This window comes from Symphalangus syndactylus, chromosome 10 (genome assembly GCF_028878055.3).
Source record: "Symphalangus syndactylus isolate Jambi chromosome 10, NHGRI_mSymSyn1-v2.1_pri, whole genome shotgun sequence".
Classification (NCBI taxonomy): domain Eukaryota; kingdom Metazoa; phylum Chordata; class Mammalia; order Primates; family Hylobatidae; genus Symphalangus; species Symphalangus syndactylus.
The window spans coordinates 17,024,987-17,051,142 of record NC_072432.2 but is presented as its reverse complement, the minus strand read 5'-3'; the positions used below and the strand labels follow the sequence as shown (position 1 = coordinate 17,051,142).

The 26,156-nt window shown below is 39.5% G+C and overlaps 1 protein-coding gene across 4 annotated transcripts in view; it reads left to right on the top strand.

Annotated features, from left to right (window-relative positions):
- Positions 1-9,205: 9,205 nt before the first annotated feature.
- The window catches only part of USP6NL (USP6 N-terminal like), a 151,951-nt gene continuing 135,000 nt past the window's right edge, over positions 9,206-26,156 (top strand). Inside the window, exons 1-3 of one of the 4 annotated variants that reach the window (XM_063610072.1) lie at positions 18,829-18,935; positions 19,361-19,483; positions 23,126-23,212. In XM_063610072.1, coding sequence (XP_063466142.1) covers positions 23,209-23,212 — 4 coding nt within the window. In that variant the 5' untranslated portion in view covers positions 18,829-18,935; positions 19,361-19,483; positions 23,126-23,208. Of the gene's footprint in view, positions 9,426-18,828; positions 18,936-19,360; positions 19,484-23,125; positions 23,213-26,156 lie in introns of those variants that run through there. The other 3 variants (XM_055296512.2, XM_055296516.2, XM_063610073.1) reach the window with 3 other exon arrangements.

Below are 26,156 nucleotides of genomic sequence, written 5' to 3'. Positions count from 1 at the left end.
AATATTTGCAGATCATATATCTGATAAGGGTCAGAATATGTAAAGAACTTTTACGACTCAACAAAGAAGACAAACAACCCACTTAAAAAATGGGCGAAGGACTTGAATAGACATTTCTCCAAAGAAGGTATTCAAATGGCCAATAAGCATATGAAAAGATGCCCAACATTACTAGTCATTAGGGAGATGCAAATCAAAACCACAAGGTACCACCTCACACTCACAAGGATGGTTATAATCACAAAAACAGAAAATAACAAGTGGTGGCAGGGAGTTGGAGAAATTAGGAGGCTTGTGCACTGTTGGTGGGAATGTAAAATGGCACAGCACTGTGGAAACAGCTTGGCGCTTCCTCAACATGTTATATATAGAATTACCATATGATCCTGCAATTCCACTCTTCAACATATACCCAAAATGACTGGAAAACAGGTCCTCAAAAAAAAAAATACATGTACACTTACGTTCATAGCAGCACTATTCACAGTAACCAAAGGGTGGACCCTCAACTGCCCATCAACAGAAAAATAAACAATTGTGTTGTATACAAACAATGGAATATGATTCAGCCATGAAAAGAAATGAAGTATGTATATAAGTTGTCATATGTGTGAGCCTCGGAAATGTTATGCTCAGTGAAAGAAGACTGACACAAAAGGTGACATATTGTATGATTCCATTTATATGAAATATTCAGGGTAAATCCAAAGAGACAGAAAACAGTGAGGGTTGCCAGGAACTGGAAGATAGAAAATGGAGAATAAATGCCTAATGGCTATGTGGTTTCCTTTTGGGGTGACAAAAATAGTTTGGAACTAGATAGAGGTGGTGGTTGTACAACATTATGAATGTACTAAATGCTACCGTATGGTTCACTTGAAAAACGGTTGATTTTATTTTATGTGAATTTCACCTTAATAACAGCAACAAAATCTTATGTGAATGAGTCATCAGGGGCAAGACATACTGACATACTTTTAATGCTCAGCTATCAGATAATTTCAACAACAAAATGAATAAATACTGATTCTCAGCTAAACTGCCAAAATTAAGACGGCAGAAAGCAGTGTTATCCAAAGCGTAAGATGTGTTCTACTGACGGTAGATAAGATGGCAAAGGCTTTAAATAACCTTGCCTCACATAGTGAGAAATTTAATTTTTCAGAGATTTTATTCACCCTTTAGTTCTTGTGAATATATCAAAGAGTCTCAATTTGCAGTTAGGGTGTTCGCTGTTAGTATAAGTAACATCTCTAACACATGCTAATCGCATCTTTGAAGAAAGAGGAGCAGGCTTTAGGCTCAGAGCCCTTTACTAACTGGTTTTAATATCACTGTTTGGATTTCAGTGTGTTCATTTTTACTTTTATCTTCCATTTATGTAGCAAAACAGTTTTGTGATTTGCATTATACTTTATGATGCAAAATTTCCTCTTTATATTTATTTACATAGAAATGTGAGTCAACTTAGAAAGAAAGAAAAACAATAAACAATAATATAAATGGTTATGAAGATTTGAGGGGGAAAGTGGAACCTGGATGATTAAATAGGACACACTGACATAAAAAAAAAAGTACACCCTAGATTTGAGATATGAGGTTCTAAGTCTCTTGCCAGCCTTGCAACTTTGAGCTACAGTTTCTGCCTACTTACAGAGCTTTTACTGAAAGTGCTATACAAGTGTAAATTACTATTATTATGAAATGACTGTTTGTTTAGTGTGTTATGTGTATCACAGAGGCTGGGAGGCCTGGAGCTGCATTTCCCAGAGTCTCCTGCCAGCACGGTTCTGATAAGGTCTAGGTTGTGCCAATGAGGTGCACTCAAGGATTTGGAAGACTCAAGGATTTGGAAGGATTTGCAAGGCGCATGTCATTCTTTCTGTGACAGTGGCAGCTGACACAAGGGGTTTGACAAATATAAACTTTATTTATTTTTTTTTTTGAGACAGAGTCTTGCTTTGTTGCACAGGCTGGAGTGCAGTGGCGCAATCTTGGCTCACTGCAACCTCTCCCTCCCGCGTTCAAGCAATTCTCCTGCCTCGGCCTCCCGAGTAGCTAGGACTATAGGCACATGCTGCCACGTCTGGCTAATTTTTTGTATTTTAGTAGAGACAGGGTTTCATCATGTTGCCCAGGCTGGTCGTGAACTTCTGAGCTCAGGCAATCCACCCACCTTGGCCTTCCAAAGTGTTGGGATTACAGGCATGAACCACCAAGCCCGGCCAACACATATAAACTTTGGCAGTGAAGCTAGACCCCAAAGACCATCCCTGGCTATCTCCAGCTTCTGAGCTGCAAGGAGAGCAGCTGTGACATGGACAGTGATTGATTATCTGTCATTTATTGCAATTTCTGATCTCTGAGTACAGCAGCTTCCTGACATTGGGTCCACAGCTGATATGGAATAACCTGAAATTAGTAGTGCTACCTTCTTAACTTTTGCCCATTCACTCCTTCCAAAGACTTTGTATGCATCTGATTCCCTATATTGAATATCTTCCTGTTGGTGATACCTTGAGTAGTTCCTTTTTTCCTGGCTGAACTCTCATTTAAATATTATTTGTTTCCTTGAATTTATAAAATACTGACATTTTTTCTGGGTCCAGTGGCTCATTCTTGTAATCCTAGTACTTTGGGAGGCCAAAGTGGGAGGATCACTTGAGGCCAGGAGTTTGAGACTAGCCTGAGCAATAAAGCAAGACCCAATTTCTAAAAAATAAATAAATAAATAAATAAAAATAAAATAAAATAAAATAAAAATAAAAAAATACCCAGGCATGGTGGCACCCACCTCTACTCCCAGCTACTTGAGAGGCTGAGGCGGGAGGATTGTTTGAGCCCAGGAGTTTGAGGTGACAGTGAGCTTCAGTGTACTCCAGTTGGGACAACAGAGTGAGACCATGTCTCTAAAAGCAAAAACAAAAACCAAAACAAACAACTGACATTTTAATAATAATACAATAGTAGTTAATGTTTGTTGAGTGTTTACCAACTACTAGTTATTGGGCTAAGCATTTTACATGCATAATCTCATTTGGTTCTCATAAGAACCCTATGAGGTCATTTCTTTTACTCTCTGTATTTTGCAGAAGAATAAACTGAGGCAGAGGGTTTTTGCAAGCAATCCAAGTGTCAGAGCTGGCAAGCAGGAGATCCAGGATTTGAACTCAGGTGGTCTAACTTCAGAGACTGCTCGATTACTCTACACTCTACTGTCCTCCCTGTACAATAAAGTTCACTTCAGGTCTATGATAGAGTCTTCTTTAGGTCTGAAACCAGAAGTGTCTCAGATATCAGAAGTTTTGATTTTTAGAAGGGTGACACAGCACATGTACTGTGTACTGTTTATAGGTGTCATAAGTGGGATCTGTGCCAGCACCTTGTCATGAAACAAAGACTTCTGCAACAAAATGAGTGTTAATATTAAATAAGATAAAGACCCTAAGTAGCCAAAGGAAAGTTCTATTGCTACCAAAAGAATTTAGGTGCCCAACTTATGAAAAACACTTTTGGTTTTCAGAGTTTTGTGGATGAGGAATTGTGGACCTGTAATTTTCATGAAGTATAAACAAACAGAAAAGAGAAGCTGAGCATATACATATGTATATATATATATATTTTCTCATCTATTGTCTCATTTTCATTGATTCTTTAGCCTGGCTACTTGTGACCACCACTTCTTTCCCTTTTTTAGCCAAAGTATGTGGGCAAGGACTTATTTCATATCGAAGTCAAGTGCAATTGCAAGTATATTTACTTTACAGACTCCAAGAGATGGAAGTCATTATGTTGTTTCACAAAGTATCGACCCTACCTCAAAGAAAAGACTTAGACAAAAGTAGCAATTTAGTGCAAAAAAAAAAAATGCCCTTGAATACTCTAGGATCTGCTACAGTTCACTCCATTCTTCTATAACTTGACATTTTTATACACCACTTCTGTTAATTTTGATGAAACTATTTATTAAAGTTTTAGCTAAACCATGCTAAAGGCCTTAGCACTGTATTTTTAATCAATGCATTCCAGTTGTCTGCAGGTGTGTAACAAGCCACCCTAAGCTCAAAAGCCTAACACACAATTTATTATGACATTCATCGTTCTGCGGGGTTGACTGGGCTCACCTGAGACATCCTCACTTGGGATTTTTCATGGGGTCACACAGCTGGGGCTTGAGGCATCTGAAGACTTAACTGTGCTGGACATTCAGGATGCCCAACAGCAGTGAATGCTGGCTGATGTCTGAGGACTCAGCTGAGGTTGTCATCCAGACCAGCTACATGTGGCCTCTCCATGTGACTTGGGTTTCTATCAGTATGGCACCTGAGTGACCGGAAGGAGTGTGCTAAGTATTTCAGAGGCCCAGGTGGAAGCTGCAAAACTTAGGATCTAGCCTTAGAAATCACTCAGCATCGCTTCCCCCACAATCTTGTGAAAAGTGAGTCACAGAGCCGGCCCAGACTCAAGAGGAGGGTGATGTAAAAGGGGGTGAATATTGGAAGGCACAGTTCACTGGGAGGCCATCTGTGAAAACTGTTGCCACACAATTTATAAAGACTTATGAGAACAAGGGTTTAAAGGTTAATTCAAAGGTCATATATACAGAGGCAAGAGTTTTATCCCTCTAAAACAGAGACAAAAATGCCATGAAATTCTACTTCATTTTTTTAGTATCTTATAATATTTTTTATTACAACTCTGCTTGACGAGACTTAACAAAACGTAAGTAAATGGCATGGCATCTAAGATATGGCCAAATGGATGGTTGTAGAACGGCAACTGTAAGTTGAGCAGGCAGGAGAAATTCTCTAAAGCTGTAAAAACATATTGAGACACTTTTCAAATGATACGACATCATTATAGATTTCTGGCAAACCATGATGACTATTTTGGTATGTAATCAGGAACAGGGTGTCTTGTGAGCAAAAGAGCAGAGATCATGAGAGGCAGCTTTTGTAGTTGAAAAGCAGTCATTCCTACTGTTTTTTTTTTGTTTTTTTTTTTTTTTTTGAGTCACAGACCCCTTTGAGCATAGTTAGGAACTTTCTGCCTAGAAAACAAACATGTTTGCATATTTTTGTTCTTTCCTTCTTTCAGTCATTCTTTCCTCCCTCCTTCCTTCCTTCTCTCCCTCCCTTTCACCTTCCTTCCTTTCATTCTTTCTACAAATATTTGCAGGGAGCTAATTCTGTATTAGATACTGATCTGAACCAAGGAACAGAGAAGGGCAGAAGACAGGTAAGTTTCCCAGTCTCATGGAATGTACATTCTAAAGATAGGGAGTCAGAAAGAAACTCAGCACACCAATAAATAATACAACCTCAGAGTTATAGGTAACAAACTGTTTTACTTACCATGTTGGGTTCACAGTTCTTCATGGGGTCCTCTTTCTCACACTGCGATCAATAACTTCTCTTTTAAAGTAAAGGCTTTGGGCCAAGAATGGTGGTTCACGCCTATAATCGCAGCACTTTGGGAGGCCAAGGTGGATGAATCACCTGAGGTCAGGAGTTCAAGACCAGCGTGGCCAACATGGTAAAACCCTGTCTCTAATAAAAATACAAAAAATTAGCCAGGCATGATGGCACACGCCTGTAGTCTCAGCTACTTGAGAGGCTGAAGCAGGAGAATCGCTTGAACCCAGGAGGTGGAAGTTGCAATGAGCCCAGATTGTGCCACTGCACTCCAGCCTGGGTGACAGAGCAAGACTCTATCTAAAAAAAACAAAACAAAACAAAACAAAACCAAAAGGCTTTGTGTATGAGCAGTGTGGATGTGGCTATTGGTTACCCATTGTTTTTTCACTTACACACAGATGTTGACTGATCTTTTTTTTCATCCATAAAGAATAGTTATATGCAGTGTCATTGGAGCTGACTTTTCTAGTCAATAGAAAAGCATTGGCTTCTCATGAGATTTCAGAAATTACCATGGCTGGTGAGCATGAATATGAGCATTGCAATGCTTTCCATAGCCTTATTTAAAAAAAAAAAAAAAAAATCCCTCCCTTAGGGAACTACGTCTCTTAAAAAAATTAAATGAATCAAATGGCCATGCATTCACATTTCAAAGTCTCACTTTACAGGAGACTCGAAGATCTGACCCTTTCATCCATCTTTTGAAGATGACAGTGAAGGGTAGATACTTTGCTTTGGAGAATTTTTTCCTCCATGTTCTACGTTCTTATGTCCTCACCACAAATTGTACTTCTGGCCTTAGTTATTATGGGATCCTGTGGGGGATTTAAACCTGTACTTTTACCGTTGGCAACATTTTAAATATTGTCATTAGCATAATACATAACTTTTGCAAAAATGAAATGCAAATATCCATCTCTCTTATTCCATGATGATGGATGAGAGGTGGTCCTAACCTTTGGTATCGTGGAATATTTTAAATGGTAACACAAATCGTTAGACCATACTTCTTTTTACTTTTTGTTAACGTTCCTGCTATACAGCTTTCACCCTCCCTTCAGTTGAAGGGTATTTTTATGTTTGGCATGTCATGTTAGAGTGAATATAATCATGGAGTGAATATAACCTAGCTATAATTGTTTACAGCAGGGATTGACAAAGTACAGGTGAGGTGACACTGCTGACACTTTGACTTGGGGAAAAAATTTGGGGGATTTCTGAACTGTAATAATACCACAGAGTCAGAGTGCTATAATGAAAGTATAAAATTGAGACAGGGGTGCTCATAATCAGTCCAAAACAGTGTTTTCAAAATTAGCCATATAATTTATGGAAAAAAACGTATCTGAAATTTCCAGTTTATTTTGCCAAGTAAGCCTGGGGCCAGTGTTGTCCATCCAAAATCCCATTAACTCATTAACTAGTGACTTCGGGTTCTCATCCATGATGTTTGCAATCATGTCCCTTGACTTTTTTTTTTTTTGAGACAGAGTCTCTGTCTGTCACCCAGGGTGGAGTCCAGGGGTGTGATCTCAGCTCACTGCAGCCTCGGCCTCCTGGGTTCAAGTGATTCTCCCATCTCAGCCTCCTGAGTAGCTGGGACTACAGGGACACATCACCACGCCCAGCTAATTTTTGTATTTCTTGGTAGAGACGGGGTTTCGCCATGTTGGCCAGGCTGGTCTTGAACTCCTGACCTCAAGTGATCTGCCCACCTTGGTCTCCCAAGACTGATGTCTCTTGAGCATCTCTGTGGTTCCAAGGTCTCCTTTAGTGATGGGAGACCACAATTATAGCAATTTAATTCAGTAAGTATTTACTGAGGACTTTTTTTTTTTTTTTTTTTTTTTTTTTTTGAGACGGAGTCTCGCTCTGTCGCCCAGGCTGGATGCAGTGGCATGATCTCGGCTCACTGCAAGCCCCGCCTCCCGGGTTCACGCCATTCTCCTGTACTGAGGACTTTTTATGTGCAAAGCAATCTGCTGGGGCCAGCAGGGACTACAAAGAGATACGAGTGAGGGCTCTTTCCTGTCAGGAATTGAGAATAGCCCAGTCTGGGTGATTGCTAACCTGGGAATCCTATAACTTTCGGAGAAGTATTCGGTTGTTGAAAATAACTCTGGTCTGCTTTTAGCCCCTCCATTCATGTATTAAATGAGTTATGCCATTTTTGTATCAGGATCCTAAAAATAAAAACTAGTCTTTACAAACCCGGTTTAAATGAATGAAAGAAGCCCCAAAAGGAAGTATAAATTTGTATTTTCTTAAACAGCATATACACAGTCATGTGCCACATGACATCGTTTTGGTCAACGATGGACTGCGCATACGATGGTGGTCCCATAAGGTTGTAATGGAGCTGAAAAATTCCTATGGACTAGCGATGTCATAGCCATGGTAACATTATAGCCCAATATCTATGGTGAAATACACAAATTCTTCCCATTGTATTGCACTTGCCTACAGTATTCAGTATAGTCACATGCAGAACAGGTTTGTAGCCTAGGAGCAATAAGTCACACCTTATAGCCTAGGTGTGTAGGAGGCTCTACTATCTAGGTTTGTGTAAATATACTCTGATGTTCGCACAATGACGAAATTGCCTAAGGATGAATTTCTCAGACTGTATTGCTGGGTATCCCTGTCGTTAGGATTACCACACTTGAGAGCTAGAAGGAGCCTTAGAGACCAAACCTAATCTGAGTCACAGTTCTTAAAGTTTGGGTGCTAGCAAAGAGCCTGTGACCCTGCCTTCTCCTTCCACCCCTTCTGTGAGATATTGGGCACAGCATTCGGTTTCTTCGTGTCAGTTTTCACCAGCTAGAAAAGAGAGATAAAAGGCACAGTGCAGGGTTGCCAGGTTCAGTAATTCTAGTTCCTGGAATCAAGGACAGGAAGCCTTTTAGTTACTTCCACACCCTAACTTTTCTAGCTTCGATTGAATCAATCATTTAACTGTCAGCTAATTACGGCTTTGGAAAGTTTACATCATTCATCTTTTTATGGCACCCCTTAATGGGAGGCTTTGGAGATTAAAACTCTTGACAATTTCCACGATGTAAAAAAGGAAAGTTGACCTACAGAAAGATGGGACAGTGATGAACATTTGAGAAGCTTGAAGCAGCAACGGGATCTACACAGTAGCCTACTTAAAAGTAGTGCTGATGTGAACGCTTAGCCTAAGTTCCTGAAAAATGACAGCAGTGTCACCTGTGTCAGTAGCAATGGCATTTTATTGAGCAGGTGACTGCTTTACACTTACTACCAAGCACTCGCTTGTTCCAGGACAGCCCCATGAGGCAGGTCCTACTATCATTCCACTTTACAGATGAAGAAACTGAGGCACAGAGAAAAGTGTCCAAGGGCTGACACCTGGTAAGTAGTGAGGCAGAAATGAAAAAAAAAAAAAGCCAGGCTGGCTCCGGAGACCATCCTCTCGCCCCCTACTCAGCTGACCTCCCTACGTCTCTGCTATCCTCTGACCTGCCGGCTGGACACGCCAATGTCGCTCGTTTGCGTGCCCCGAAGCCCAGCTTTGGGTCCTGTGCTTCCAGCGCCCGCTTCCCGCCGAGTGGCTCCGGGCACCTGCAGCCCTGGGCGCGCGTTCCCGAGGCGGGCGGGAGCGCGCACGGCGGGAGTGCGGGAGCAGCGCGCACGTGCCGCCGGAAAGGGGCCGCCCGGGGCCGCGCCAAGATGGCGGCGGCCGCGGCCGCTGCGGTGACGGTTGGCGGCGGACGGTGAGGCGGGCGGGGCCGGAGGCGCGGAGGCGGGGTCCCGGGCGAGCCGCCCTGGGAGGCGGGGGCCGTTTCCATAGCGGCGGCAGGAGGTGTCGCGCCGGGGAACTTCCTGGTTCCCGGGCTCGGCTTCGCCGGGATCCTCTTGGAAGGGAAACAATGGGGCGGAGGGCACTGCGGTAGCCGCCGCCGCCGCCGCGCCGGACCTGCTCGGCCGCCCGGGACCTCCCGCTCTGCCAGCTGCCCACAGCCTCGCAGTCGGGACCGTAGTGAGGTAACTTCCATTCCTCAGCTCCCGCTGCGAGGGGCCGGCGGCGGCGGGCTCCGCGGGCATCCTCCCCGGGCCGGGACTCGGAGTTGGCCCCGGGGAGCCGGACGCCGCCATTCCCGGCCCCGGGAGGAGGGGACGCGGCTGCGGTTCGCGGCTCGGCCCTGGGGGGCGGCTCGGGCACAGTGCGGGGGCTGCCCCTGTGTCCCCGCGCCCGGAGCAGGGGGTCCGCGGGGCGATGGGCGGGCTGGGGGCGCCGCGTGGGGTGCGGGGAGGCCCGGGGGTGGAACCCGGCGACGGCCTCCCCGAGTGAGCCGTGGTACCGGCCAGGCGCGTCGCCCTCGCAAGTTTCGGTCGCGTCTCCCGAGCCCCAGTGGGCAGGACCCGGGCAAACTTCGTGCCTTTAAATGATTGCCTTGATGCTGCGGAACTTTGTTTGGACCAGGCGAGGGGAGGATGGGGCGAATGAGAGATTTGCAAGTCTTGGAAATCCGTGCGCCTTTGCAAAGTTTGCAAAATAGTTTGGCGCTCACAACCCTAGGCTGGTGCGGCATTTGTAATGCGTGAGAACGGTTCCTCGCAGGTGTTTTACTGCTAGAAAATGCGGGACGCGTATGAATCCATGAGTGCAACGTTTCTGTAATTTGAAAATGTTGTCTCTCCCCACCCCCCACCCTTATCCCTTTCTTTCTCAACATTTAATCCGCAGATAGATGCTTTTTAGACCGTAGACTTCAGCATGCTTCCTTTGGACTGGGAAGGCTTGTTGAATTGGGGCCGTACCCAGTCATTGGAAATAATGCGAGACGAATGGAAAAAAAAAAAAGTGAGGACGCCGTCTTAAGTATGTTGCTTGTTGGAAGAAAATGGTTTCAATCCTATATTAATCCTTTTATAAAAATAATTACGTCTTTGGGATAGATATTTAATATTTCATAGCTTAGAAAAGTTACACAAAACTTTAGAGATCACCCTGGCCAACTCCCTCCTATATTGAGTCTCTGGGAAGTTCCTTCAGGGGGAAGTCAGTGTTCTTTTTTCTTTCCTGAAGTCATCTTAATAAGAATAAGTTAGCCAGCAGCAAGTGAACAGTGGTTTATTTGCTTTTATTTCTGGTTCAGTCAGACCCTAAAATTAACAAAAATATTTCCTGGTTTGCCATTCTTTTATAACAACATTTGTAAACATAGTGTAGTTCATTACTTAAAATGGATGTTAATGCCATGTTGTATTCTACATAGGCAATTAAAATATGTCCAAATAGAAAAAAAAATTATACTAATAAAAGTATAAGTTAACTTTTAAAGGAAGAAATCCTAATTGCAAGTACAGATATCCTTAGTTAACAGAAATTCCTTTGCTGATTATATATATATAAAGAATTAATGAGTTGTTACAAAGGCACTCAAAGAAACATCGTTTGCCAAATATTAAGAATTTGGGGCCTGAGCCTCAGTTTTGGTGTCTACTTAGTTTTTAGCTATGCAGCCAGACTCTCTGTTGTACTTGTTTCTGGTAAGACTAGTCCATTACCAGTTTTAATAATGTTTTGACATGCAAATGGCTCCTATTGGGGACTGACTGACTTTGGTTAAACAAGCTAGTAAGTAGAAGTGTCAGATTTGGCACTGTCTGTTAGTTGATTGATCATCCTCTGGCATTATAGGGAACCAAGAGAACTACCCACCCCAGCAGATCCAACCTGAGTCTCCAATGCCAAGCAAGGGTTGCCTTGGTCCATCTTTGCCACCATGTGCACATGTGTGTCAAGTCCTTGTTACATTTTGTAGCCAGCTAAGATGGGTGAAAAAGAGGCCAATGAGTTCAAGCTAGTAGCAAATTGAAAACAAACAAAATCACTCTGATTAGAAAGTGTGAGGAATGTTAATATAGTAGAATAGGATAGCTTTGGGAATTGCCACTTCAGGTAGAGAGAACGAGACAAGTGATTACAATTCTGGTTTATGCCCACAATTTCACTGTAACGATTTTTTTTTTAACCATTCTTTGTAACTAGTGCAAGGCAGACCTCTAATTACCAGAAAGTTATAGTTTGTTCCTTCAATGTGATTTTTGAAAAGCATAGACTGGCGGGTTGCAGTGGCTCATGCCTGTAATCTCAGCACTTTGGGAGGCCGAAGCAGATGGATCATTTGAGGTCAGCAGTTCAAGACCAGCCTGGCTAACATGCTGAAACCCCCGTTTCTACTAAAAATACAAAAATTAGCTGGGTGGTAGTGGTGCACTGCTGTAATCCCAGCTACCCGGGAGGCTGAGACAGGAGAATCCTTTGAGTCTGGGAGGTAGATGTTGCAGTGAGCGGAGGTCGCTCCACTGCACTCCAACCTGGGCCACAGAGTGAGACTGTCTCAAAAAAAAGAAAAAAAAAAAAAAGGAAAGAAAAGCATAGTCCATTGTCAGATATGATTTCATTATATTGAGAGACTCATTTTTCCCTTGAACAGATGACTCCTGTATTTACAGTGGAAGTCATTATAAGAGTAATAATTGAAAAGAAATCCAACTTGTAGCACACGTCCATGTAGTACATGAGATTTAAGCATGGGAATTGGAGCGACAGAGACTTGGATTCTCAACTGGTCTATGCCAGTTTCAGGTTGTATCACCTCATGCAAATGACTCAATTTTTAAAAGCTCATTTCTTTGTAAAATTGGAGAGGATCGTAAATTCAAACGTGTTTATTCAACCATTATTTTTTGAGTGCCTTCTGTGTACCCCAGGACTTTGTGTTAGGTACTTCGTTTTCAACACATGGGATGAGTCCTTTGATGTGAAGTACAGGGAGCTGTAAAACCCATACCTAGGGAACCTGACTTGGTTTTGAGGGAGTCCGGGCAAGTTCCCTGAGGAAGCGACTTGTAAGACCTGAAGATGAGGTGGAGATAGCTGGCTGAAAAAAAGAGGCAGGTGTGTGGGAAACTTTGAGGGTGAGAGAAGAGCTTGTTCGCAGTCGCTGAAGAGATTGGGAAGGTTAAATAAGCTGCTTCTGTATGAGTTCCCTCCATAGCCCATGAGCAGTCACTGTTGGTTATGTAGAGAAGGCCCTTGGCACTGTTCTTGGATCATCTGAATGAAGCAGCTCAGCTTTGTTCCATAGCCATTAGAGAAGGGAAGTCATTCTACTCGTCTGTATCCATACCAGACTCTTGACATACTTTGATGTCCACTGTTACAACTCTGCATTGGATTACTTGTTAGTTTTGATAGCTGTAAGACTGGGATTAAATGTTAAATGAAATATTCTTTGATTTACTTACGGAGATGCTTTGTAATATCAGGATGGTCTTGGTTTCATTTTGATTCCATTTTCTCTTTGAAGAGCTTGGACCGCCTCTCACAAAACTGTAGTAGCAAATCCACCCTAAAATACAAATCTTCAGTAAGTGGCAGGTAGTTTTCATTTGCCTACAGAAAGATCAAGAGTTACTCTGGAGTTTCATATCTTGTTTTTAAGTGTTCTTAGCTCTAAAGAGATTATTTAGTTACTCTGTGATAGAGGTACACATTGCGCCTGTGTCTTGCTGACATTGATATGACTGTAGAAAAACTTAAAATTTTATCCTGGAACTTTCCTTTCATCGAGTCAGCCAGTGAATTAAAAATTTAACATTTTAAATGAACTAAATGAAAGAATATTATTTTTAATCTTCTTAATGTATTCGTTTTGCTGTTAGTAATGTTATATAGATCAGTGATGCAAATTATTATTATTATTATTTTTTCCTTTTCCTGTAACAGGGTCTCGCCCTGTCACCCAGGTTGGACTGCAGCAGAGCAGTCTCAGCTTACTGCAGCCTTTGCCTTCCAGGCTCAAGCGATTCTCCCACCTCACCCTCCCAGGTAACTGGGACTGCAGGCATGTGCCACCATGCCCAGCTAATTTCTGTATTTTTTTGGTAGAGATGAGGTTTCTCCATGTTGCCCAGGCTGGTCTTGAATTCCTAGGCTCAAGCGATCCTCCTGTCTCAGCCTCCCAAAGTTCTGGGATTGCAGTTGTGAGCCACTTTGCCTGGTTAATATTTTATTATAGAATTAATGCAGTATTTATAAGTCAGTTGGCTCTAGGTTTTTTGTTCTTGTTTCTTTTTGTTTGGTTTTTGGACATTTAATGTCCATTGGCATATCTGTGGTAAGATAAGGTGAAATAAGATTTTGAAGTCAGTCACAATGGAAAAAAATTGAATAGATATACAGGCTAAAATTTATAAAAGTTAGGTATATATGTATGAGCTAGGTGTTGTGTATTTCCCTGTTGTGCATATTAAAAAATAATGAATTGGCCTATAATAACTCTTTATTGACAATAGTTTTTAAAAATTAATTTTGGCCAGGTGTGATAGCTCACTCCTATAATCCCAGCACTTTGGAGGCCCAGGTGGGTGGATCACATGGGGCCAGGAGTTTGAGGCCAGCCTGGCCAACATGGTGAAATCCCATCTCTACCAAAAATACAAAAATTAGCAGGGCATGGTGGTATACGCCTGTGGTCCCAGTTACTCGGGAGGCTGAGGCACAAGAATCACTTGAACCCGGGAGATGGAGGTTGCAGTGAGCCGAGATCATGCCACTGCACTCCAGCCTGGTTACAGAGTAAAACTCTGTGTCAAAAAAAAAAAAAAAAATAATTTCAAAATCTATTTGTCTTCACCTCTTCTATGTTCATTTTTAATTTTTTAGCTTTATTTTGATTTCTTAAAAATAATTTTTCTGTTTTTTCATTTTTTAGCTTGGGATTACATATTCTTGTACTATTCCTTTAGTGTTCACTTAAATTTTAATATATATTCTTGATTTATCAAAGTGTAATATTGAGACTTTCACCCTTTTTCTAGATAATGCAGTAAATAATGCAAGACCTTTAAAAACATTTACATTCAATTTCCTTTCTTATTTCATTATTGCTTTAAGATGCATGCATATTTTAAACCCCACAGATGTATTTCTGTTGTTTTATGCTGTTTTTATTTAATTAGACTTACTGCATTTCATTTTCCTCATTCTTTCTTACATTACCTGACTTTCCATCTGGAATAATTATCTTTCTGCCTAAAGATACCATTTAGTATTTCTTCAGAGTGGGTCTAATACTGACAGGTTTTCTAACTTGTTTAAGAGTATCTTTATTTCACCTACATTATTGAAAGATATATTTTGCTGGATGTAGAATTCTAGGTAAGTCTTCTGGAGAGATTCTTTAATATTTTGGATTGTTTCTATTCAGACGTTAGCTGCAGTTTATTCCTTCTTTGTTGCTAATTTGTTTCTTAGGCTATTTTTATGGTTTTCATTTTGTCTTTGGCTTTTAGATGATTTTCTGTCTCTTTCTGTTTCTGTTTTCCTCCTCCTCTCCCTCTTGCTCCATTTCTTGTTTGAGGTATATGGGGCATTTTGATACTGTGACTTGATGTCTTTCGTCAGTTTTGGCAAGTTCTCAGCCACTCTCTCTTCAGATACTGCTTTTCCCTATTCTCTTGCTTAATCTTTCTGGGAGCTCAGTTATACAACGTTAGATTTTCTCCCTGAATCCTCTGTGTATTTTGCCTCTCTGGTGGTTTTTTCATCTTTTTGTATCTTTTTTGTTCTGAATATTTTCTTCAGGCTACCTTCCCGGACTAAGTTAGTCTTCATTTCTAATCTGCTCTTCCCTGAGTTTTAATCTGTATTCCCTGGGTTTTAAATTTTGGTTATTAGATTTTTCATTTTTATTTAGACTTTCAATTTAGTTATTTTTCAGATATGCTTTGCCACTTGTCTAGTTTCTAGTTCCCTATCAAATGTTTTAGATTTTGCATATATTTCTTTGGATGCAGTAAGCACAGTAACTATACCCCAGAGTGTTATAACATTTTTGTGGTCTCTTTTATTTCTCAAGGAGTTTCATCTCCTTGTATGCCTGCTTATCTTTGATTGTGTGCTGGTCATTGTGTTTGAAAAAGTGTTTCTAGCAGTCATTATAGGTTAGGTAAGGATTTTTTTCAGTGCTTTTGCCAGACACTTGGGATCACTTTTATTCAAATAAAAAGTTGAGAGTCTATGCAATAATTGGTTTAGTTTACTTCTAAGTTTTTCTTTCTCATGGGATTCAGTTTTTTGCTTATTCTGAAGCAGAGATGGCTCCCTTGGTGGATCTTGTACTCTGACATTTTGTCCTCTTAGCCTTGAAGGCTGCCAAAGTGTGGTTTAGACTCTAGGCACCTCTTTGATTAGGCAAACGTTTACCTAAAGAAGCCCCAAGGTGCATTGCTTTCTATTTCAGATTTCTGTCTTCTCTTTGGATGGTGGCTGGTAATTTCTCACTGTCTTGTTAGCTGTTTGATATCCTCCCTCCTTTTATATGTGTATAAGGAATACACATATAATGTACACTAATCTTAAATGTATACTCTGAAGAATTTTTATAAATGTAATTGACTGTGTAATCACTCACATAACATACAGTAGTCCTCCTTATCTGCAGTTTCACTTTCCTTGGTTTCAGTTCCTGCAATATAGTATGAGAAGATATTTTGAGAGACAGAGAGACTACCTTTTATTACAGCATATTATTATAATTGTTTTCTTTTATTAGTTATTATTTATCTCTTAGGTAGAAGGGTCTGATTGTGAAGCAGTACACTAATTTTTAAAGCAGAATTTTAGAATACATTTTCAAAGTAGTGCTAAGATTCTGTTGCTGTAATTGCTGAAGATAAATTTCTGGAATTTTTTTAGAAATTGTTTTTTGGAGATACTGAGTTGTATCCCTTATCAGTTTATATCACATTTTGATCCAGTGTTTTATTATCAGTTTGAATTCTGAGCTCGTTCACCAGACTTGCTTGGGAAACATTTTTTCTATTACAAAAAATTTTTTTCCTCAATGATTTGCCCTCATTGAGGCTTGCCGAAAGAATGCCATCCAGATTCTCCCCTGAAACTGAGGGTTACCTCTGACTACTTCACTGTCAGTAGTCACTTTGACTTTCTTTTAAGTGATAGTTGGATCTGCCCCATTAAAAAATACATGGAACCAACGTTTTAGACCAGCTTGTTTTAGATGGTTTACTGTAATGATTTAGGTTGATCTTTCTTACACGGCTAAGGAAATTAGAACCTGAGTTACCCATTGAATTAAAATCAGTTTTAAGATAATAAATCATACAGTGCTAGAAAGAGAACTTAAAAATTGTGTTTCAGTTTTCTTATTTTATGAGACCAAAAATGGATCAGTAGTAACATGTGTGAACCAAATAAGATATTTAGTTTACCAGCACACTCTTTTATGCATAATTCCACAGCAACTCTGAGTGGTAGGTAGGCTGAAAATTTTAACTCTCATTTTACACACAAAGAAACTGAGGGTCAGGGAAGTGAAGTGACTTGGTCTGTATTCCTAGAGCTCGTTACTGGCAGAGTTGTAACACATTTGCATTGAGGACTTCCTATATGTTGAGTGATTTCCCTGCAAGCTTATAGTCCACCATTGTACTACTGAATTCCAGTTTTATTCACATCCTACAGGAATTTTCCTCTCTTCACCTGTGTGTATTTACACCTCTTGGTCCATAAGTTTTCCAATTTTCACTCAGCACAGGGCCTTTGAATGAGCTATAGCCTTGACTGTCACTCTGGTTGCCCTTAGCACTTTTATTCTGAATATGTTCTGTTAGCTGGAGATGGCTGGAACCAAGCTTGTCTTGATTGTTCCCAAGGCCTTTGAGCAGTTTTTGCTTGTTGTGGAGCTGAATTAATATCTATTAAATGAATAGATGAATACATTCTTGTATTTAGAATCCAATTAGATATAGATTTTCCAAGATAGGGCCTGGAATTATTTACTCTTTTCTTTATATTTTTCATGGTGTCTGCTGTAGTGCTTATTGTTAAAGTTGGCAGTCTGGAATTTTTAACTGACTTTTAAAATGATGTCGGACTCCTGAAAACCAGATATATGGTATCCTTCATTTTAACTTTTATCTGTAGAGCACAGGCATTATGTCAGTTCTGATATGATGTATCAAGTAGATTAGGCACATCTACCATGTAAACAAATTATAGGTCATTTTTGAGAGGCCCTGACTCTATAACTAATAGAAGTAGGGAAGACTTGGAATGGACATTTGTTTTCCTAAATACCTGGAAGTTGTCATGTTGACCGGTATAAACCTACTAGGATTTGATAAGTCTGTCTGGAAACCTACCTGTGGAAGGGGAAATTTGACCTCATTCCTATCTCATGCCTCATTAACATACAAGTGTAAAGAAACCGATGAAACCAAATGATTACTCATTTTGCTCTCAGGCCCATCTCATTCTTTGATCTTATTAGCAGGAAGTACTTTGTTGATTTAGTGAATAGCATAAACAAACCCCCTTTCTCTCTAGCAATGACAGAAGATTTGCTTTACTTTTGTGCTGAGAAAATACTTAAAGCTGTAGAAATATGACGTGTTTCACGGGGTTGCAGCAAGAGCATTCTTTAGGGAAAGCGTAAGAACTGTGAAAGTACAGTGTTGAGACTTTCTCTGTTAGTGAATAATGACTTTAATATTAACTGAAGTAATTTCTGATGAGAAGATATGACAGGTTGAGTGTCTCTTACCTGAAATGCTTGGGACCAGAAGTGTTTCAGATTTTAGACTTTTTCAGATTTTGGAATATTTGCATTATACCAGTTGAGCATCCCAAAAATGAAATCCGAAGTGCCCTAATGAGCATTTCCTTTGAGTGTCACGTCAGTGCTCAAAACGTTTCTGATTTCAGAAAGTTTAGATTTGGGATACTCAACCAGCACCTGGGAATCTGCCCTGACATATATTTGAACTAATGAACCATGAATCTGAATGAAGGAAGGAGGGTACTGGAATTACTGTGCTGTACGTTCCATGATGCGAGAGACTTGGCTTTGTTCTTGGCAGTGTCTGCGGTGCCTAGTACACTGCCTGGCTCATAATAGCTACTCAGTAAATACTTATTAGTAAGGTTTATTATGCATTATACATTATATATTTATTGTAATATATATTATATATTATACATAGTAAATCCTTCCTATTATCTATGTTATTATCTGCCTGTTTTAAATTTAAAAACAGAACATTAATCATTTAAGTATTGAGTTATAGCCTTTGAGGAAACAAATGTAGCTTGGTTGAGGCATCGTTTCTGATGCTTTTTTTCTTTCTGACTTGATGAGAAAGTTGTGTTAAATACACTGCTGGTTGTTCATTCATTCATTGTCATTGAATTTCTTTGAGACATTTTAAATGAGTACATGAGAGTCTATTAAATGTGAATTAATAATTTAGTCAATCCCTTGTTATTTGGACACGTGTGTGTGTATATATATGTATATGTATATATATTGCTATTACAAATAATACATCAATGAAGGACATTTTCTTTTTTTTTTCTTTCTTTTTTAGGGGGTAGGACAGTTCACTAAATAGCAACTTAGAAAAACAGGATCTAGGAATTTCTGTGAAAAAATCAGCTGGGATTATACAGCTGTGAAGGTGAGATCAGAAGCTTCAGTGGTCAGACAGCTGAGATAAGACAGCACAAATGATACAACTCTTGGTTAGCCAGCTCCTTCTCCACATAGATAATGTATAATCGTCAGTCTTCACATAAAAGCTATCTTGCAATTTGTGTTGGAACAGCTATCACTTGTATTTGTCTTTTACTTTTAAGGAACAAATGAACCACTAGAGCTGTTTCAGCCTCTTAAGCGTGGCTTAAAGATTGTAAATGCATTTAACTCCTTTATACATGTGGTTACTTATATTAATGTTACTTTTATAATTTCTTTCTGAATTTCATTGGAAAAGTTTTGGTTTTTCATATTAAAATACTGTAAAATATTATATTCATACAAAGACTATGTGTAATACGTTACATAAAGACTGACATAATGATGTCCATCCCATCCTCTCCTCAGTTTAAGTGACAGAACATTCCCAGTACCCTCCTGGATCACCTCTCTCTACCCCCATCCTACCACTGGCTCGAGGAAACCATCGGCATCACTGTGGGCTCTGGCATTCCTTTGCTTTTCTTTATAGTATGTTACATATGTGTATATCTCTTAACAACATATTGTTAATTATACATATTTTGGACTGTTATATAAGTGGTATCTTTACGTGTGTGTGTATATATGTGTTCAGTATATATAATAAGTATATATCAATAATACTTGTGATATTTGTTGATGTGCATACCCATAGTTCATTCATTTCACTGCTTCATAATACTTGATTGCATAAACATGATATCATTACTTACCCTTTTGTTGATGGAAATTTCAGTTTTTTTGCTATTATGAATAGCATTGCTGTGAACATTTTTCAGTATATATCTTAGCACACATGAAAGACTTTCTATAGCCACATATCTCTCCTTTGGTTGGTGTTTGCCTGATAAGCTTTTTTTTTTCTTTGAGGTGGAGTCTTGCTCTGTTGCCCAGGCTGGAGTGCAGTGGCACGATCTTGGCTTACTGCAGCCTCCACCTCCCAGGCTCAAGCAATTCTCTTGCCTCAGCCTCTCCAGTAGCTGGCATTACAGGCGGCCACCACCATGCCCAGCTAATTTTTATATTTTTAGTAGAGACAGGGTTTCACCATGTTGGTCAGGCTGGTCTCGAACTCCTGACCTCGTGATCCACCCGCCTTGGCTTCCCAAAGTGCTGGGATTACAGGTGTGAGTCACCGTGCCCAGCCTGATAAACATTTTTAATACTTATTTCCCGCCTTTATATGTTTTGCTGATTTAGGTGTATTTCTTATGAAATATGGCTAGACTTTTAAAGTAGTCTTTTTAACTAGAAAATTTTTAAATTTGGATTTAAAATTACATCTTTACTGTCTGTTTTAGTCATCTTTGGCTGTAATAATGCTGTGTAACGACTTCAAACTTTCAGTGCATAACACCAGATGTTTCTTTCTAGCTCACGGGTCTACGCTCTCTGTTGAGTTTGGCTGGGTTTGGCTGTAAGCTGCGGGTTAGCTTCGGTTACATGTCAGGTATTTATTCATCGTGGGCCATTGCTACCTGGGGCATACATTTCTTGTGCTGCATGTAGGAGCACAAGGGAAGGCAGGCTGCCTCAGTGCTCCTCAAGCCTCCAGTTAGGACCATTCCAGCAAGTCATATGGCCACGCCCTTAGACTTAAGAGTACCTGGAAAATGAGATGAAAGGCCAATTTTTGCAGAAATATCCCAATATAATTTGATGTGAAATTATGGGTTTAAGACATTACTTTTTCCCTGTTGCGTGGTGTGAAAAACAGAAAGCAAGGTTTTTCTTCTTTCACCTCTGTATGTTTAGTGCAAAGGTATCATTTAGGGGAAGAGAAAGGGAGTCTGAACATTTTATCCTGTGTGCTGCTCAACTACCTTGTTCCATATAACAATTGGTAGACTCCTTACTTTGAAAGTAGGTCGGAGGGGCCGGGTGCCGTGTCTCACGCCTGTAATCCTAGCATTTTGGTAGGCCGAGGTGGGTTGATCACGAGGTCAGGAGATCGAGACCATCCTGGCTAACACCATGAAATGCTGTCTCTACGAAAAATACAAAAAATTAGCCGGGCGTGGTGGCAGGTCCCTGTAGTCCCAGCTACTGCACTCCAACCTGGGCAACAGAGTGAGACTACGTCTCAAAAAAATAAAATAAAATAAAATAAAAAGGTAGATTGGAGGATCTACATTTTAAAGCTGTGATTAGTGTAAATAAAGAATCCTGAACGTGTGACTTCAGTTATGTCATTTATAAATGTTTCTAAGAACTACTCCATGACATTCCAAAACATGCATTATATAGTTTTGTAAACTATAAAATTTGTGTACATTTATTACCTCAGATGGTAAGATTATAAGTCTAGTGTTTATAAGTTTTATTATACCGGTGTTTTTGAGGTTACTATTTTTGGTGCTGAGAAAACTCTTGATGTCTTAAGAACTGAAATCCTTGAATAAGTATTTCTTTGGCTCGTTTTGGTTATGGGCAGGAAGCAGGGTGCTACATAGCACAAGGTGCTTTAATGTTACTATTTAGGAATTTTAAATTTAAGATTAAAAAATTTTGTATAAACATAAGGAGAAAAGTCCCTGGTCAAAGAGACTAGACTCTACAAGTATAAATTTAAGTGGACTCTTGGGTCCTCTGTCAACGTTTAATCCTGCTTTATTTGTAACACGGGACTGTCTTTCCTTGTCAGCAGTCAGCATGCTCCAGGTCCACATGTCCTACCTCAGAGTTTCCTAGGCAGGAAAACAAATCTAAATAGAGTCAGTTAAGCACCTTCAAGAGAGTATATTTCTTGTGAGAAACTTCCATCATGTATTCTAAAACTAACATGTGGGTTATATGTTTCAGATTTTCCATACAACTTCTCATTTCCTTTGGGATAATTGCGTTATCTGGAAATGGAAATCATTTAAGTGGACAGATAAAGAGGAAAGCATGTGGGTTGGGGGTCAGGGTGTTACGTGGCAGCACTGTGATTCTATGCCATGCTAATTACAGTGTGCGGGCCATGCTGCGCACATAAGTGCTGATACAATCTGTTTTCATTCTGCAAATGAAATACTTCTCATGTATATTACATGATGCAAGTACAGTATATAGATGTGGTAAGCAGTATTTCTTCATAAAGTATTTCCCTAACTTTGATTCTAAAGCAGAGGTCTCTCGTAGTAGTATACTGTTTTCTTAATTGATTTAGAAAATAACCATCACCTACTGTGATTGGAAGAAGTAGCTTATTTGTTTATGAAGGAAACTACATATGAGGTAGCACAGGTGTACATTTTGTGTTGAGTCTGATCTTATCTGTGGAATTTTATATGTTAGATTTAGGTAGGCATTTGTGCATCCATGGTTATGTTTAAATATAGCATTAATATTTATACCTATATTAATATTTTAGAAATACAGTAATTAAGAGAGGAAGATTTATAAAGTAAATGTTAGCAAAGGGTTAAGTTTGTATTAATACTAACACAAGTTGATGTTTTATGTTATACTCTTAAGTGGAAAGGAACAAGTACAAAATTTTATATGTAGTATCAAGTATATTTTTAAAATACTTAGAAAAAAATGACTTGAAAGGAAATATGTCCCAAATGATTGGGTAGATGTAGGGGTAAGGGTAATGTGTTAGGAGAGAAGTTTACCTTATTGTTATTCTTTTTTTTTTTTTAACAATGAACCCATATTACTTTTATAATGAAGAAAATATTCATTACTAGAGAAAGTCTACAGCAATAACTTTGCTGATCCTTATTTGATGTCTTACATTAATCATTTATGTGCAGTCAAAATATACTCAGCAGGTATGATGTAGGCTGTATTTACCCTAGATGGAGTGCTTTCTACCTGTGATTTACTTAGTTGAGAATGGGGAAGAAATGTTTTTAGTGTTGAAGACAAAGGACACCTGTTAATACGTTTCTATGTGGTGATTACTTACTACACATCATTTACATTTGAAGTAACTTATTTCAAAAAAGGAAAACATGAATTCAACAAGATATTCTAAAAGTTGATTAATAATCTTTTATATTTAATAGGTGATCACAAGAGTTCTTTTGGAAATAGAACATTTTTGAAACAAAATGATTTTCTTTATTTTCTTTAAGAAAACTTTATTTTAAATATTGACCTATAGAAAATACTATTTATTTCTCTTTTTTTCCTGACTAGGACATGTATTCCTCTGAGAAACCTTGGACAGGAGATTTTGGTTTAATATCTGATTGGGACAACATTCAGAGCCATTTCCAGTCATGAGTAAGTGCGCTGCTACCTTTCCTTCCAGCCATCTCAGGAGCGTTTGCAGTATTGTGCGTAGCAGAAGAAAAACATGTTACTGAATAAATTGGAATTATGTCACTTATTCAGAGATTTTAGAATCTGGTTCCACCCAGCACTCTGCGCTTGTCTGTATTAAGACAAGGAGATACTTTCTGATGTTTGATTTATTCTAACAAGTTTCATGTGATGAGGAAATCTGGTCATTAGCTCTTTGGCTGATTTAGTTCTGTTATCTAAAATTTTTATTGACTTGCCATTGGAAAATGGTTCTTCAGAAATATGAATAGGGAACGTTGCAGTTGACCATAATTAGTAGAGGTTTTATTGTGTGAAATTTAATCATTGAGTAACATGGGTTATATTGTATTTAAGGGAAAAAAACCCCCTAACAATCTATCAATGTCTCTGACAGAACAAAGAACCAAGGCTATCCTGGGCTTAACCACATTTGATAATTTTATCTTCTTAGTTTAAGGGGATAGTATATGTAATATTTTTTCTTTATTCCTATATACTTCTGCTTGTGAACAAGAGAACTGGATTTTACTTTTTTGTGTTAACTGTTTCCTTTTAGAGGGTGGGAAAAGAATTGAGATTTTACCATAACTGGGATTATATGGAGATTTGAAGTACACATTTCCTGGTTATGGAATTTTTGGGATGGAATGAGCATTTTCTTATTGGAAGATAATATTAGAGTTTAAGTGTTTTCACATATTATTTATATTGATTATATTTACCTTAATATGAAATAGGGCAGCTTTTCTCATCATCAGTTCAAATAATTAGGCAGTTGATAAGTGAAAATGAGGCTGCTGTTGTAAAATCTTGGAGTGCTTTCTACTAAGAATAATATTGTAAGGAATGGTCTTTGATTTTTGACTTTTCAGTGGTATACTTTTTCGGTAGTGTACTTTGAAGAAACAAGAATAGTGGCTAGATGAGTTCAATACAGATTAAGAAAGAGTTTTTTTTTTTTTTGAGACGGAGTCTCGCTGTGTCCCCCAGGCTGCAGTGCAGTGGCACCATCTCTGCTCACTGCAAGCTCCGCCTCCCGGGTTCATGCCATTCTCCTGCCTCAGCCTCCCGAGTAGCTGGGACTACAGGCGCCCACCACCAGGCCCGGCTAATTTTTTTTTGTATTTTTAGTAGAGACGGGGTTTCACCGTGTTAGTCAGGATGATCTCGATCTCCTGACCTTGTGGTCCGCCCGCCTCGGCCTCCCAAAGTGCTGGGATTACAGGCGTGAGCCACCGCGCCCGGCCAAGAAAGAGCTTTTGTTATTTCAGCTCCAATCATGACATTTTGTGAGAATGTTTATCTAATGTAAAGTGCTAACTCCAGTGAAGATGGTAATTAGTTCACAAAAATTAAAATAAATGGCAAGCATTTTAACTTAAAAACGCTTACATTTTGGAAAGTAAAATGAATTTTCTTCTACTTTGCAATTTTTGGGTTCTGTTAGGATCAGTGTTGCAGATGTAAGTTTTTTTGACGACAGGTAGCCTGCGCCTTTCATGGTTGAATCTCAGTGTTTGATGGTGTCTTGTATACTGCTTACCCTAGAAAACAAAGATCACAGTCCTGCGAGGATGAAGGCAGAGGGGAGGAATGGCTTGTCAAGCAACTAATATTGTTTGAACCACATAACATTTCTCACCTTTAAATTACAATGTTTATATTTCATTTGCAAGATTTTTAACTGGTTCTTCTTTATATCCACTAACTCTTTCATTTCCACTTAAAACAATTGGTTTGTTCTGTTATTCTTTTATCTCTTTGTGGATCTTTTACATGCTTATTTTAAAGTCTTTTTCGCATCATTTGATAATTTTAAAATTTTGTCTTCAGTGAATTTATGTTGTGATTGTTGATGTTTTCATCATGTTCTGTAATTTGCAGGTACATTCTGATGGAAGTTTTTTTGCTCTTATGTCTCTCTCTTTGTGATTTTTGGTTTTTTCATGCTGGTCTAGCAGATTCACAGTTGTCTCTGCCTGGCTTTGGAGTTCCCAGATCAGAATCAGGTCTGTGTTAGTGGGTCAGAGCCCTGGCCCCATGGTGACGTTGGGGACATCACAGATTCAGTCACTGAGTCAGCTGGCATTAGGTCAGCAACCTCTTATAAGCTGTAGCCTCAGCACAGTTAGCAGAAGTGTTTTCAATCTGTTTCATAATTAAGGAAAAGTACCACCCCAGTCTCTGGCTTTAGGCACAGAGCCTGGCTCTTGACCCTGATTCCTAGGGAAAACTTTTCTTTACAGTTACCCCACAGGACAAAACTTCCTGCTGCTTTGTCCTGCCCTGGGCCCAGAGTCCAGCTGACCTTGTGCCTTCAGTGTGCCTCACCCTTTATGTTCCTGTTAGATTTCTGATCTACAGAGATGTTTGGGGCATAGCTATGCCATTTTAGTGACTTGTGTTTCTGTTTCCTCTGTTATTTCTGTGTGTTTGTGTGAAGAAGGGGAAGCTACTGAGAAAGAATAATGCCATTGCGGACTTAACGCCTTACTTCACACTTCAGATTCTTTTAAAAAAATCAGCTTCTGAGTAGTCTGCTAGTTCCTAGAGCCACTGCCTGTCACCCACACAGCACTCCAGTTGGGAGGTGTGCCCTGTGTGCTGCTTCTCCATAGCACTCTGCCTGCCTCATTCTGGGACCCAGCAAGCTGTATTCAAATCATCTGCTTATTTGCTTGTATGTTTCTCTAATCTGTGTGCTCCTTGAGGAGCAAAGATGATTTCATTCCTGGAGCCAAACACAGTTCCTGGCACTAAATAGGTGTTAAATAAATATAGCACTACCTTGGGTGTTTGTAAGTAATGTCTTAGTATGCAGGAGCTATTCTGTGTTTTATTATTAGTATTTTTATGTAAAATTGGAGCTGTTGCCATGAGAAGAGTGTATGTGTAGAGTGTG